The sequence below is a fragment of the Orbilia oligospora genome, assembly GCF_000225545.1.
Source record: "Orbilia oligospora ATCC 24927 unplaced genomic scaffold scaffold00078, whole genome shotgun sequence".
Lineage (NCBI taxonomy): Eukaryota > Fungi > Ascomycota > Orbiliomycetes > Orbiliales > Orbiliaceae > Orbilia > Orbilia oligospora.
Window position 1 is genome coordinate 321,530 of NW_011645635.1, and position 15,163 is coordinate 336,692.

General features: G+C 45.4%; 4 protein-coding genes across 4 annotated transcripts; 2 read left to right on the forward strand and 2 right to left on the reverse strand.

Annotated features, from left to right (window-relative positions):
• Positions 1-264: 264 nt before the first annotated feature.
• On the forward strand, positions 265-893 carry AOL_s00078g98 (uncharacterized protein; the record flags this gene model as incomplete). Its single annotated transcript, XM_011123361.1, has 3 exons — positions 265-330; positions 411-654; positions 724-893. The coding sequence occupies 3 exons, from the start codon at positions 265-267 to the stop codon at positions 891-893; spliced, it is 480 nt and encodes a 159-aa protein (XP_011121663.1).
• Positions 894-1,506: 613 nt separating this feature from the next.
• AOL_s00078g99 (uncharacterized protein) lies at positions 1,507-2,322 on the reverse strand (the record flags this gene model as incomplete). The annotated part of the gene is made up of 1 exon (XM_011123362.1): positions 1,507-2,322. The coding sequence occupies one exon, from the start codon at positions 2,320-2,322 to the stop codon at positions 1,507-1,509; it is 816 nt and encodes a 271-aa protein (XP_011121664.1).
• Positions 2,323-4,056: 1,734 nt separating this feature from the next.
• On the forward strand, positions 4,057-7,261 carry AOL_s00078g100 (uncharacterized protein; the record flags this gene model as incomplete). Its single annotated transcript, XM_011123363.1, has 7 exons — positions 4,057-4,183; positions 4,260-4,405; positions 4,465-4,527; positions 4,585-5,373; positions 5,440-5,836; positions 5,904-6,205; positions 6,263-7,261. The coding sequence occupies 7 exons, from the start codon at positions 4,057-4,059 to the stop codon at positions 7,259-7,261; spliced, it is 2,823 nt and encodes a 940-aa protein (XP_011121665.1).
• A 1,690-nt stretch (positions 7,262-8,951) lies between these two features.
• On the reverse strand, positions 8,952-10,223 carry AOL_s00078g101 (uncharacterized protein; the record flags this gene model as incomplete). The annotated part of the gene is made up of 1 exon (XM_011123364.1): positions 8,952-10,223. The coding sequence occupies one exon, from the start codon at positions 10,221-10,223 to the stop codon at positions 8,952-8,954; it is 1,272 nt and encodes a 423-aa protein (XP_011121666.1).
• Between the last annotated feature and the right edge of the window lie 4,940 nt (positions 10,224-15,163).

Sequence of the window (15,163 nt, forward strand, 5' to 3'; positions counted from 1 at the left end):
TATCGATTGTCCTATCGACCCTTCTTCATTCTTCTCAGCTATTCCCACCCTGGCACGGAACGCTTCAGGAAACTCGCCGGTCCTAATATTCCGTTTACTCGGCTGCATTCGTTGGATTGGGCGGACGGCATCTCACAACACATCCGATTATCCTTTGACCAACCCTTGTTCCAACTGAATCGACCAAATCAATCCATCTCAAATTCTCTTCTTGGTGGTTTCAATAGCAGAAAAGGTTTTTGTGAGGGCTTATAGGATATAGAGATGGCGACTTTACAACCTCGCCAGGTTCTTATATACGACGATGACTACGGCTGGTGGTATTCAGACGTGAGTGGCTTTATTCATTCAATGATGTTTTCCCTTCCTAACCAAACGATCGCATGCTAACATGACGTACACGGCTGCAGACCGCCATAATCATCAAATGGACCATCGGCGCGATAATTTTCGCTATCATTATTGCATACTTCGGTGGCGGGTACATTCATGCCAAAAACCGAATGTCAAAGGGACTGGAACCGCTCAATTATCACAGATGGATGGTTAGACGGCAAATGCCACCGGAGGCCTACCCGAGTCATTTCAACGGGAATGCCGGTGGGTATGGTAATTATGGAGGATATGCGGAACCATATCAACCTCCTCCACCTGGTAGGTCGATAACGGCATCCCGAAGTATGGTTAAAAGCGAATGCTAATCGAAGGCGGGGTTGTTTACAGTTTACAATCCAACTCAAGGACCACCACCGAGTTATTATCCCGAAAATATGCCGGCAAGGGGAGATATTCCGTTGAACCCGACAAAAACCAGCCCGAATCAGACATACCCGGGGCAGCAGTGGTCCGGAATTGCTGGTGGTGAAGCTAGCGGCAGCGGGCCGAGACCGTAACGGTTTCAAGAAACGTTGAAGCTAGTTATATTTATAATTTGAAGATTCTGTTGCGCTTTTTTTAGTTGTCACCCCCTGACCGGTTATAATAAGGGTCTTTGGCATAACTGTATTTCTATACTATACCAGCATATGGTTTCGAGCGTTTCAAAAGGCTTTGGTTTTGCATAATGGTTGTTGGAAAGAGGATATCATGTCTGTCCTGTTACCATTCTCAACGAGACTCCGATATAATGGATTTTTCGGTTTTCTGTTCGATACCCTACAAAGATCCATATCAATTAAGAAGAAGAAGAAGAAGAAGAAGATTATCAAAGAATGATTGGCAGTAAATTACTGGTCAATTTGAAAATCGAATTTAAATATATATATCGAGAACAAGTGTGGCGGCTGGCCTCGAGACTAGATCTGTAAACAATAAAAGCCCAGTTCGCCGACAAATAAATATCAATTGTCACCAAAGAGGGCGAAAAGAGGACTCCCCTGCACCTTCGCTATAGTGTATCCCACATAATATGCAAGTAAACTCCTGTGAAATAAAAATATAAAAAATAATAATAATAATAAGACTGTCCACTCCCTGTGTAAATCCAAAAGGCCTCGGTGTTCCTCTTTAGAGATCATCTAGAACCATAGCATCCGGATCGTTATTTGGCACCGTCGGAAGGTATGTCATCGGACTGCCAGTGAATCCCCCTTCGAGTTGACCCATACTCTGGCCCATCATGATATCAGCTGGCGGCGTCGGCTCGCTTCTGATACAATCCATGGCACCGCTACCATTATTAATATTACGCATCCTGATCCGTTCTTTGGCTTCCATGACCATCCTCTTAACCCCGGTATCATCCACGATCCGCTCCGGTGGTCTATAAAGAATCAAATCCGTAGAACTGCCAGAACCAGCTCTTGCAGTTGTTAATTTTGTAACACGGGGGTCGGAAACGGTCGCCGAAGAAGAAGCTTTCAAAACAGCTAGCGGTATCCTAGTCATCTCACGTTCGACGTCCGAAAGGAATATTATGGGATTGTTCTTTTCATTCTTCGCGGGAGAATCAAGGTCTGAATCATCAGACGAGGAATCAAGATCATTCACAAATATCCTGTGAGGTGTTTCGTCGACCTCCATGACGGCCGGCGGAGGGGAAGAAGGCCGCTGGAATGGTGGAGGGGTAAGATTCCATGGTTCCTGGGTGGTGGTGGCGCCGTTACTTGAGCCTGAAAGAGGGTTCCTGGCAGGTGATCCCGTCCGTTTTGTGATTTTGGAAGGGGTGTTTCGGATATTTAGTTTTCGAAAACGTTTTGTGAGAGGGGATTCGACTGTAGGTTCGATATCGGCCTTGCGCTTTCGGAGATTGTATGGGATGCTGAGTGATGCGAGGGGAGTTGGCGCTGAGGGCGAGGATGGTGGGCTGAAGAAAAGCGACATGGTGGTTGAATTTCTGTATGCCTGCACACTATGCTTGTTTCCTAGCTAGCTTAGCTGAGCTGACATAGGTCGCGAAGTTGGAGTCTTTGAGTGTTATAATGATTTGGCCATGGAATGTTTTAGTTCAGAGGGAAGAAACCAGCTATATAGAAGTGAGGTGAGGTTGAAGTGGGAGTGGAAGTTAAAGTTGGAGCTGGCACATGATATAATGTGATACGATATGTATGGTGATGATGGTGTTCCAGTTTCCTTTTTGTTGTGGCGGGCGAAAGTTCGATAGCCTTCTCGAAGCCAACTGGCGATGCAATTGCAATAGCCTTGCAGGGTCCTGCCTGGGTTAGCGCTGTGCCAGGCCTATCTAATATCTGCCCCAAAGCACTTGATGGATTTGTTTAATATTCAATTGGATTTTAATTATAGATGAAGCAAAGATAACCTATCGTGAATATAATATAGTGCAATATAATAGCTTAATAGTAGTGGTGGTTATCTGCGGGAGTATTGTTTGCAGTCTAGCGCGATGACTCCTTCCACTTTTGCCCCGCCGTTTTATCGCTACAGACAATTTCTCTACTGCTCTTCCAACGTCGACACATAAAAATCCACCCGACGCTCTCTTTCTCTCTGGATGAGCATCCTTCTCCGCCCTCGTCATCTATCAAGACCATTGAGAACTCCCACTCTTTGCCGTCCACCAACTGCCCGTTTACGATCCTATCAGAGCGTGGTTCACCTGCAGAACCGTCCTGACGAACTATATCTCATCAACTCTTCGTCGTCTTCTTTGTCGTCTTCTGATTCCGTCTCTTATCTTTCCGTGTGTGGCAACACAAGTACAAACGCCAACGACTTCAGACAAACAATTTCCTGTTTCGGTTCTGCAACACAAACAACACATCATTTCTGTGTTCCCTCGGACACCCCACCAACTCCTCCAGATAAACGTCTACATAAACGCCTCCTTCCTCTCTCATCATCACCACCATCATCATCATCATCGCCATCTCCCCGTCTTCATCTACCTGCGCACCAATCTGCCCCAGCTATCTCCAGCTTCATCATCGTCAATTTATCGTAAGTCTATCCGCCCTCTATTCTAATCTATATTCCCCCTCCTCTTCTTTCGATTCTCGTTGCTTCCTTTTTCCCCATCGCTGCTGCACTGACTGCACTGCTCTCTTCCCCATCTATCTATCTCCGTCTCCTTCATCACCTGATTACTTCTACCGCATCATCTCTCTCTCTCCATCCAATTGGTTTCATTACCTCGCTTCTACCCATTATCTTCAATCCCTCCCTTACCTCTGTTCTCCATTTTCTGCTTCTGCTCCTGCTCCTGCTCCCTCAACCCTTCATTCCACCTCACAATCCACAACCTCTAAGCCCACACACCTTCTCTATCAACCCTTCCCCACTTAGTACTATATATGCATATATAGCCAATCGTCCAATCCTATAGTTTTCCTTTCCACAGATATACACATATATCCGTCTTTAAAACTGTTCTGGGTACTAACGCTTAATGCGATCTCCAGTCTTAGTCGAGAGAATCCCCACGGTTTTCTGAAGACCGTTACCTCAGCTGCGAGCTACCATTCTTCCTGTCGGGCAACCGTGAATAGCGTGCTCCCAGTAGCTAGATTCACCCGGTACAAAGCCTCAGTTCGACCATCCGCAACTTCTCCAATCCTGCACAAATTAGCTTCGAGATATTTCTCGACTAAGGCCTGCAAGATGTCAACTCCTTCCACCTCTAAACAACCGGAAACCATTGGCCTCACCGCTGCCGAACAAAAATGGCCTGCTACCAAGGTCAGACAAACCTTTATCGAGTTCTTTGAAAAGAAGGGTCACGTCTTCTGTAGGTTCTAAGAGATTTTACTTTCCCCTCGTAACTTAAATTTTGCCTACAGAAGATTTCTAATCCCCGCCAACAGATAAGTCGTCGCCGTGTGTCCCCCTCGATGACAAGACTCTACTCTTCGCCAATGCTGGCATGAATCAGTTCAAGCCAATTTTCCTCGGAACCGTCGACGAAACATCTGACTTTGGTAAACTCAAACGTGCCTGTAACACCCAAAAGGTAAAAATATTTTTCACCCTCTCATCGTTGTGATGCTAACCCGTTGTATCATATATCAGTGCATCCGCGCCGGAGGAAAGCATAATGATTTAGAAGACGTCGGTTCGGACTCTTACCATCATGTAGGCTACCATTCCCTCAGATTACTTCGCTAGAATACTTAGCTAACTATGGACCAGACATTCTTCGAAATGCTTGGCAATTGGTCTTTCGGTGATTATTTCAAGACGGAGGCAGTCGCATATTCTTGGGAACTATTGACCAAGGTCTATGGGCTCGACCCTGCAAGACTTTACGTCACCTATTTCGAGGGCGATCGTGCCTCCGGACTTGAACCTGACCTCGAGACCAAGGAACTCTGGCGCAAAGCCGGAGTTCCTGACGACCATATTCTTCCCGGAAATGTTAAGGATAATTTTTGGGAGATGGGCGACCAAGGACCATGTGGTCCTTGTACAGAAGTTCATTATGACCGAATTGGAGGGCGTAACGCTGCCAAGTTGGTCAATAATGACGACCCTAACGTCTTGGAAATCTGGAACAATGTCTTCATACAATTCAACAGAGGCGAAGACAAAACCCTTAAGCCGTTACCCCATAAGCACGTTGATACCGGCATGGGCTTCGAAAGATTGGTGTCAATTCTACAAGACAAGTCATCAAACTACGACACAGACGTTTTCAAACCTTTGTTTTTAAAGATCCAAGAAGTCGCCAAAATCCGCTCATACGAGGGTAAATTCGGCCACGAAGACGTCGACTCCATCGACAAGACTTACCGTGTTGTTGCCGACCACCTGAGGACACTCTCCTTCGGTATCGCCGACGGCGGCAGACCAGATAACGATGGGCGTGGATACGTTTTGAGACGTATTGTTCGTCGTGGTGCTCGTTATGCCCGAAAATTTATGAAGGTCAACATTGGGTCCTTCTTCTCCTCTTTGCTTCCCGCTCTTGTTGAGCAATTGGTGAGTAGCTTCGTCCTTCAAACTATCGGGTTTGTTATTCCACCTAAATTCTAACCTTGAAACTAGGGCCCTACTTTCCCTGAACTCAAGGAACACCAAGCACTGATCAAAAAGTTGCTGGACATGGAGGAAGAGTCTTTCGCTCGGACCTTGGACAGAGGAGAGAAGAAATTCGAGCAGCTCGCCGAGCTCGCCACTACTACCAAAACTCCAATTGCTGGTCACGAAGTTTGGAAGCTCTACGATACCTATGGTTTCCCATTGGATCTCACATACATAATGGCCGAAGAATCTTCCGTTAAGATTGATACGGATGGCGTCCTTGTTGCCGAAAAGAAGGCCAAGGAAATATCCAAAGTCAAGAAGGTCATTGATGGCATCACCCGTCTTACTCTTGACGTCCATGCTCTAGCCGCCCTCAAGGAAGAAAATATTCCTGCAGCCAATGACGAAGCCAAATTCTGTAAGTATTGGTGCCTTTGCACCCTTCCTAGCTGCCTTCTTAGTTGCTAATGCGTATTTAATAATAGTGTGGGGCGACGAAGCCATCCTTCGAGACTCTAAGATCCTAAAAATCTTCGTCAAAGAAGGATTCGTCAAATCAACAGAGGGCCTTGAGGATGATGTCCAGGTTGGCATCTTGCTCGATAAAACCTGTCTCTACGCCGAACAAGGAGGGCAGATTTACGATTTTGGTACCATTTCTATCCCCGGAAAGAGCGAAATTTTTGTTGACCATGTCGTCTATCACGGAAAATATGCCCTCCACTCTGGTACCGTTAAGTATGGTACTTTGAAGGTCGGCGATGTCGTTCAGGTAGAATACGACGAGGTATGCCAATCCTTTCCCCTCTCTTAAATATATGAGAAGTACTCTAACATCCACCAGGCTCGCCGTTCTTTGATTCGTGTCAACCACACTGCCACACACGTTCTGAACTACGCCTTAAAGGAGGTGTTGGCTAAGAACGGGGGTGAAGTTCACCAAAGAGGGTCATTGGTCGACCAGCTCAAAACTCGTTTCGACATTTCTTGGGATGGACCAATTAGCCCAGAACAGATCGAGAAGGTTGAAAACGAATCTAACTCATATATCAACCAAAAGGTCGCCGTCTATACCAAAGAGATAGACATAAAGACCGCTCAAGCCATTACCGGTGTTCGAGCTGTCTTTGGTGAAAAATATCCCGACCCCGTCCGTGTCGTATCGCTCGGGATTGATCTCAATCTCATCGTCGAGAATCCCACTGATCCACAATGGGCTAAAGTTTCAATTGAGTTCTGCGGTGGCACACATCTGAAAACTGTCTCTGATATCACCGAAATGGTCATCACCGAGGAAAGTGGTATCGGCAAGGGTATCCGCCGAGTCGTCTGTGTAACGAACGAAATAGCTGCTGGTATTCGGGTTCTCGAACGAGAAATCGCTGCCAAGCTTAAAGAGGTCGATGAAATGCCCTTCGGACCCAAAAAAGAAGCTGCTGGGAAAGCCTTTTCCACTGGGCTAAACAGCGCTCAAATCGGGCTTGTCAAGAAAAACTCGATGAAAGCCGAGTTTGCAAAAGTTAACAAGCAGATCATCGATGACGCTAAGGCCCGAGCCAAAGGTTACCTCGACAAAGCCGAAGCTGCCCTTGCCTCTGCTTTTGATAAAAACACTAAAAAGTCGGCCCTCATTGTCCTAGATGCGGGGCCGAACGGAAAGACGTTAACCGATGCCTTGAAGACAGTCGGAAGTTCCCACGGTGATAAAGCAGTCTACTTTGTAGTTAAACCAGACGAGGGAGACGCAGACGGAAAGATTTTCCACGCCCTCCATCTTCCGCAGGTATATCGCATTTATCCCAATCTTTCTTTCGCCATCAAAGTGACTGACCACATCTTATAGACGGCTGTGACCCAAACAACAACGGCTCCGATTATTTCTAGGAAAGTCAGCGAACTCATTGGTGGAGGTGCCGGCCCATCCAGAGATGGCAGGACAAGTCAAGGTGCAGGGATTAAACTCGACAAGTATGACGAAGGTATCAAGTTGATCGAGAAGCTCCTCGGTGAATTGAACATGTAGAGGGACTTCTCTGGATTCGTTCGATCTCTAGGATATTACGCCATGACTTTCTTTTCTCACTTCTTCCCTTCCCCTGATATCTACATATGCCACCCTCCCGCAGACTTCCCCTCGGATTTTGATATTTAATTCTTGTCCATATTATCCATCACCCCCACCGTACAACTTTTTTATTAACCTTCGCTCAAAATCCGGGACTGCGATGTTTTTTTTTCCTTTTCCTGTTTCCTGCTGAACGTCAATTCCTAACTCAACAGGCTTCTTCTTCTTTTTCATGGTGGATGCTTTCCCTCCTCAATTGGCACATTTGATATCGTTTACTTCCTGTCTTTGTGCCCCTCCCGTCATGTTCGCTACCAAAACATTATTGCTACTCGCATTACCAAGTTGGGAGTGGGTTTACATTATTTTGATACACTCTCCTTCGACTGACGAGGTGCCTGTAAACATTCCGTCGAAGGTCTTAGCTCGCTTTGCGCACGTGCATCTTCTTTTTCTTCTGCTCGATACCACTGCTGTTACTCGCGATTCTAATTGTATGCAAATTCCTATTACAATACCCGTTCAAGGATGGGATACGGCATGCGACGACTAGATTTCCTGGTGCCTATAATTATCCGTAGATCGTTCCGATTTTAATGCTACTTGCTGGGAAGAGGAAGGTTGCGTCGATGGCTCCCATGTGGTTAATTTCATACTATTTTCTCTCTCTTCCTTTTCCAACATATATAATCAATGTGGAATAAAAATAAAAAAAAAGGTATGCATGTACACCGGTGATTCACTCACTACTAGGATACGATCTTCAGTTTATACAGTTTTTGGGAGGAGATCACAAAGTTTACTGGAATATCAATGTAGGAAAGCCACGAGGAGTTTATGTTGATGTATATATATATATAATATTAGGTGATACAGATATATATATAGAATATGTCACGAGGGAAACGTGAGAGTGATCGTGAGGGGGTATGAATTAGTAGCATGCATGTATCGGTTAAGACACATGGCTTCCATGCATGCATGCTAGAATTGATCTATTTTTTATTTCTCTTCTTTCTTTTCTCCTTTTGTTAAAGTAGTAGGTTATGGTACTTCGAAATAGATGAAAAAAGAAAAAGAAGAAGAAGAAGATCGGAAGTGGTTAAAACAAAAGTATGTACAATCGACGACGTCCACGAACCTTTGGAGGGGGGAATCTTAGATAAATTTTTAGAAAGAAAAAGAGGAAGAGGAAGAAAAGTAAGAAAGAAAATTAAGGCAGTAGTGTCAGTGCGGATTGGGGGGAATCAATGTGTTCACAAAAAGAAAAGAAAAAAAAAGATGTAGAGGGAATTGACAAAATGTGGAGGAAGAACGGGAAGATGGGAAAAGGAGGACGGGAAAATGTCGTTCGAACCGTTAAAAAGAAGGGGAAAGAAATATGCACTCCCACCTATATACGAGAAATAAATTAAGAAGAAGGAGAAGAAAAATAAAGAGAAGAAGAATCGAGACACCTTTCATGCAATTATAACCCAGACGTCGGTGATACCAGCTCCCCTCCCAGCTCCATCCCAAGTCCAGCAACTTTCCCCTGCGAGCCCTGAGAGCCCTGAGAACCATTCATAGGACTCGGTGGCACTAACCCATCAAAATTCAACCGTCTCCTCGCCTGCATCGTCATCGGTGTCCTCCCGCTTCCACCGTTGCCCCACAGGCCCTGCGCAGGACTAGGCGTAATATGCACAAAATCATGAAAATTAAAACTCCCACTACCACCTAACCCTCCTCCCCCACCGGGCGTATTCATCATCGAAGATGGTAATGCGGCCGCAGAACCCTTTGCCGGTGGCGTCGATGGTGCGACTGATACATTTGCTTTTGTCATTGTATTTGGAGATGGCGATGTTGCTAGGTATAGTAATAAATCTGCGCCTTCGCCGTCTGCTTTCCCACCGTTGTTATTACCGTTGGGATTGTTGGAGTTATTATTGCCTCTGTTGCTGCGTTCTTCCAGTTTCTCGCCGGCTGTGGTGAAAACTGGTCGTGCGGGTATTGTTCTGTGCGGTGGAGTTCTAGGCGGCGAGGAATGGAATATCGGTTGGTGTTCGTAGTCTTGATGATAATGGTGGCTGTGATGACGGCTGTGACTTATTTCTAATGACGGACTACCTCTCCTTGTCGGTGAGTTTGTAAATGAAAATTGAGGTTGTGAGCCCATATCGAAACTGCTGTTGCTGTGATGATGGTGGTGATGAGAATAATGATGATATCCCGGCGATGATTGAGGTAGCCTGTGTGATTCCTTCCATGCTAATCTATTCTTGTTGTGGTTTCGAAAACTATGCCGTGCGCTTGGTTCATAAATCATATCGACGTCTAGATCTTGATCTTCCACATTGTTTTGGACGTATAAACCCCCTCCCCTGGTATGATCCCCAAATGGCGCCGCCGTTCTTGCACGTTTCTTCCTATGTGCTGGACTAGCCGTATTCGAAGACGATGAACCACTGCCCGGCCGCCGTCTGATATTGTTGGAGTTGTTATTGATATTATTTCCCATTAACACTCCTCCCATCGTGTTACCATTCAAGTCGTTATTATTATCATCATAGTGGTTGTTGGTGGAGCCATTTGTAAGGTGAGGGTGTGGCGGCGAACCTTCCTGGATAGACTGCATTCGCTTGCGCATAAGGTCCTGGTCGACCCGGGGTTCGATGGTGTCAAGATCGAGGTTTTCCCAACCACGTTGGGTTTTGTAGCTGGCAAGGGCGAGACGGGATTGTAGTTGGCGGGCCATCTATATAAGATAAAAAATAAAGAAAATAAGGATAATTAATATATATATATGTTTGAGAGGGGGGTAATTAACAGAAATGTGGAAAGACGAAGATGCTATGAATATTTGATTAGGTAATATGATGGAATGTATGGAAGTATTACCCTCGACACTTTGGCCCGCCGCAGGACCTTCTCCGAAGCTTCTGCTGTTTGTTCGTCGGTCCATGACCCGGGGAAGGACTCTGACTCCATCCGGATTATTGTAGGAGGTCGTTTTTTATTTTTATGTTGTATGTGTTTCTGTGTAGAAGGGTTTTCCAGGGTGACGTCTTTTTTTGGACAAAGGATGAGATCGGTCGTCCCTTCCCCCTGGTTGTTTTTTCCGATATCCGAGAGTTAAATGAAATTCGATATAAGAAAGAGAGAGGGAGGGAGTCCAGTCCAGTCCAGCCTGACCTAGGAACAAAGAATAAAGGGTATATCGAAGCAAGTTTTTCCTGACTTTCAATGATGGGGAAGAAAGAGAAAGAAACCTGAAAGATGGAAGCTAGAAGTTCGTTGTCGAAAGACGGGAAGAGTAATGTCGGATTCACCCGCCTCTCTCGCTCTGTGGATAATATCGCAAAACGTAATAATTGATGCTGAAACTCGGTTGACTCGAGGAGAGATATGTTACCCGTGGAAACCAAAGTGAGAAAAAGGCAAGCCAATTGTAGTAGTTTTCGAGTTCCAGGCACTGGCCTAAATTACGAAGGCTCGTAATAAAAAAGACTAAAAAAATATAAAAAATAAAAAAGGGACCAAATTCCCAGATGAAATGTGTTGAATTACTAGATTAGGCAGATGTCCAATCGGTAACGGGAGGAATGAGCGGCTCCTTCCAGGTGGTGCTTAGAAACGAGAGAAGATAGTTAAGAGCTAGGGAGTGCGCGAGGGGTGCACTGTTGTGGGTGGTGGTAGTTGGCAATGGTGGTTGGCGGCGATTGAGCGAAGGAATTAATGGACTGCAGGCAGACCCTCCTCCTCCTCAGTTATATGTTAGTTAATAAGGAATAAGGGTGGTGAAGATGAGTCTCTCCGTCGTCTTGGTGTGTATTTGGAGGGTAATGCAATGGGATTCCCCGGATTCTAGATTTCTGAAGGCCTGATGATGATAATGATGATGATGGACAGGGGAAAGAGGCCAAAGCGTCCAGTAGTCTGTGTGTGTATATATATCCCAAGAAGTACTTATATATGTAAGTATATATAGACAGCGACGGTGGAAGGATATATATAAAAGGGAAGTAAGTTATTAAGATTCCCCTTATCCGATATTATATTATTATAAGCCGGCTTCGAGGCTCTTGGATATATTGCGGATTGGTGGAGAATGCAATGCAATGGGCCTTTTTAAGGGGAGCGGTTTTTCAAGGCTTATTCGGGTAGGCAATGTTGAATTCGAAATGGATCGTTTCGCATAGGACAAACGAGCAAAGAGAGAGAGAAAGAAGGGAAGAAAGAGCTAAGACGTCCAATGATAGATCGAGGAAGAGAATGCCTCGAGGAAGGATCCCATGCAGGGCTGCAGAAAGAGTTAAGTTCCTTCAAATGTCGGGATACGGATTTTGGTTACTGCCAAGTCCGCCTGGCTGGGATGTCGTCGATATCGATATGATATGATATTATAATGCAATGCGATGTTAGCAAAGCTGTATATATCTATATCTAATGTATCCCAAGTTAGTATAATTATAAAAGATTCGGTCTTGAGAAAGAGGCTGTATCAGAACAAAGAAGAGAAAAACGAGGTCGTGAGACATCAGGAGGCCGGCAAGGATCTGGATTGAACGATCATGCAGTGCAGTGCAGAGTCCGAGTTTCCCGTTCCCGAGCTCCAGGTCATCAAACGCCCAGACCAGATCAGACCAGATCAGACCAGATCAGACCAGATCAGATCAAACCAGGTCAGGCGGATACCTAAGTAATTAAGTAACTGCCAGGGACCAAAGAGATAGAGAGAGGGGGGGGTGTTCGGATTCAAGATATCTCGGCAGGTTGGTAGGTAGGTAGTAGGTAAGTCAGTAGTAGATACCTCTATAATAGATACAACATCAATCTCGGATCGAGCAAGATAAAAGGGCTGGCTGCAGTGTGCAGTGTGCAATGTGCAAGAGCGCAGAGTTAGTGCAGACCAGCCAGGTGCAGCTCAGTACTGTACTTGCAATGCAGGGCTGAGGATGGTTCTGGTATGGTCTGTCTGGTATGTTATGTTATAATGGACATGGACATGGACATGGACAATGCACGATGCACGATGCCACGGTCAACTCCAATGTTGGCAATCGAGGGCTAAAAGGACTTCATCTCCATATTCATGTTCATGTTCATGTTCATGTTCATGTTCATGTTCATGTTCATGTTCGTGTTCTTTCTTTCTTTTATTGCAGATGTCTGGATACCGGATGTCTGAATCAATGAATCAATGAATATCGAATGGGATGGATGGATGAATGCAATCTCGATAAAAGCGGGAAAGTAAGGCCTTAATTTCGATTAAAGGGAAAAAAACGAACAAAGAGCGAAGCCGGGGAAAAGCAATATGCATGCCTGTGCTCCTTCTATTATGTACTATATACAATATAGCTTCGTATAATAGTAATAAGAATAACATCCCAGGCGCCGGTTCCCTGACATGATCTTTTTACCTACCAAGTATGTAAGTAGTTGTCATGCATGCAAGATCGTGGGTGTATAAGATGGTATGGTTGAAGAATCCGGGGTAATCGATTCGATCGATCGAGTCGAGTTGGTTGAAAGAATTATGAAAAGCGAATCCAACAGAAATCGATTAAAGCCGTTGACATTACTCCGCGCGGCGAAGACTCTGGTTACGATAGCTTGGATCGGTAAGGCCTGAAGACAGAAATTTCATTTCACTCCGGTTGGAAAAGGATAGTAGGAGAATAAACGTTCTCGTGGGCTGCCCGACTGCGATCCGGGCTCATGCAGCTGCGGTTAAGATTTGATCAGAGAAAGAGCGAGAGAGCGAGAGAGAGAAAACCATCCATCGAAAGTATCCATCAATCGGTTCGATCAACCAGGAAGGTCCTCCTCGGAAAGTTCACGCTATCCATGGTACGCATATCTAAGTACTTACTACTTACATTCATACACTTTTGGTATACAATTACAAACATGCATCCTTCTAACTCTGACCTAGGGTTTACCTTGCAATGAAGTCTGGAAGCCAGTCCAGCTAGATCGAAGTACTCATGGACATACGGCTCTTTCGACCAAATGCAATGCAAATTGATCCAAAGTCTACTACAGCTTGCCTGGATTCGAGACTAAAGCTTTGCCATTGAATCCTCAATCGCAATTAATTGCAATTGCAAAATCCTAAGCAGATGGCACAAGCGTCAAAAGCCGCATGGTTAACCCGTAACCGATTCGATGAACTCCCAAAAAGACTCCGCCCAGCTCGGTGGAGCTACCGCTCCTCCGCTGTCGCCAGGCAAGGCCGGCGGACCTTATGGCCTGCATGGCACACTCGAAGCTTACATACATAACATACATCACAAGTAGACCCACAATGAGCGCTGTTGCTTGGACCTACATATGCCATGCTCCTGTGTATAGGGAGGGAACCTCGAATTCAAGGTCATTAAACGACAATCGCCCCGGCGCCTAGCTCTACAAAAATATATATTAATTGTAGCACACACACGCAGTTTCTTTGTTTGATCAGGAAAAAAAACACTCGCATGTGTAAATTGCCCTCCAATATCCGAAAAGTCCTGTGCATCAAATTGCGAAACCTCACCTCTTTTTTTGTCGTTCTCTATCATCGCAGCTCTTAGCTTTGTTCCTTTCTTTCTTTCTTGTTCTCCAAACCATTTCCCCTTTCGATAGACCCGGCTGACAGGCAATTTCAACCAGGCCCCCCCATGCCCTGCTAGATGCAAAGCAAGGAACGCCAATTGGAAATCCCAATTGCATATGGGGCAGTCGGGAAGATCGGGTATCATGGCATCCATGCCTCAACGGAGTGGGCGAGAGTCGATACTGCATACATATAAGAGAGCTCAAGGTTTAAGCACCCAAAAGTTCAGCCTCACCGCATATCCCGTCAATGATACCATGCAAGCCTCACTCTACGCCCTATATTCTAACCTGCCACAGAAGTCTAATCGCAAAGTCGACAATTACATGTATTTTTTTTATTTTTTTAACAAAAAAAACTTCGACCACAGCCTTGCTGCCGCTAGCTTTTTCGAGATGATATAAAAACCTAACCAATGACGTCTCAGTTCCTGACGTTTTCCTGCGACGGAGCTATGAGCTCTACAAGTTTGAGGTCGCAACCTTCGCCAACCGTGCGACGGATCTCATTGGTCCTCGCCACGATTGGATCAAACTCACCCGTGGCTCCACATCCCATGGCGGCGGCGATGTCTATCGATATCTAAGCTGAGATATTCTAATATTCGCCATCTATGTAAGCTTCAAAAAAATTACGTAGATAATGCAAAAGAAAGAAACAAAGAAAAAAAAGGGGGTAGTTTCCGGCGCAATCTGACGGTATAGACAACCGGTACAGATAGACATGCAGACAGTCATTCAGAGCAATCTCACGTTTTATTCTTGTATTTCGTTGGTCCAGGCACACTCACAGCTGCAGTCGATTTTGTTTCCTTTATTCCCGATGAAAATAACAAAGGCTTCCCAACCAATTGCAAAATGAGATGGGTAGAAGGGGGTTGTGTGTGTGTGTGCAATCGGCATCTCGCATATATGCAACATTCCAGTGTTCAAAATTCGAAACCCAGCATCTCCTTGTCGTCATTTCGCATCGTACTAATCCGTATATCGAGCGACTAGCATACCCCTCACCAAATCACCTGACATCGTGGGGGGTAGTAAAGAGGGACCGACGACACTGGAACAGGGAGAGGAGGATGAGGAGGATGGAGGATG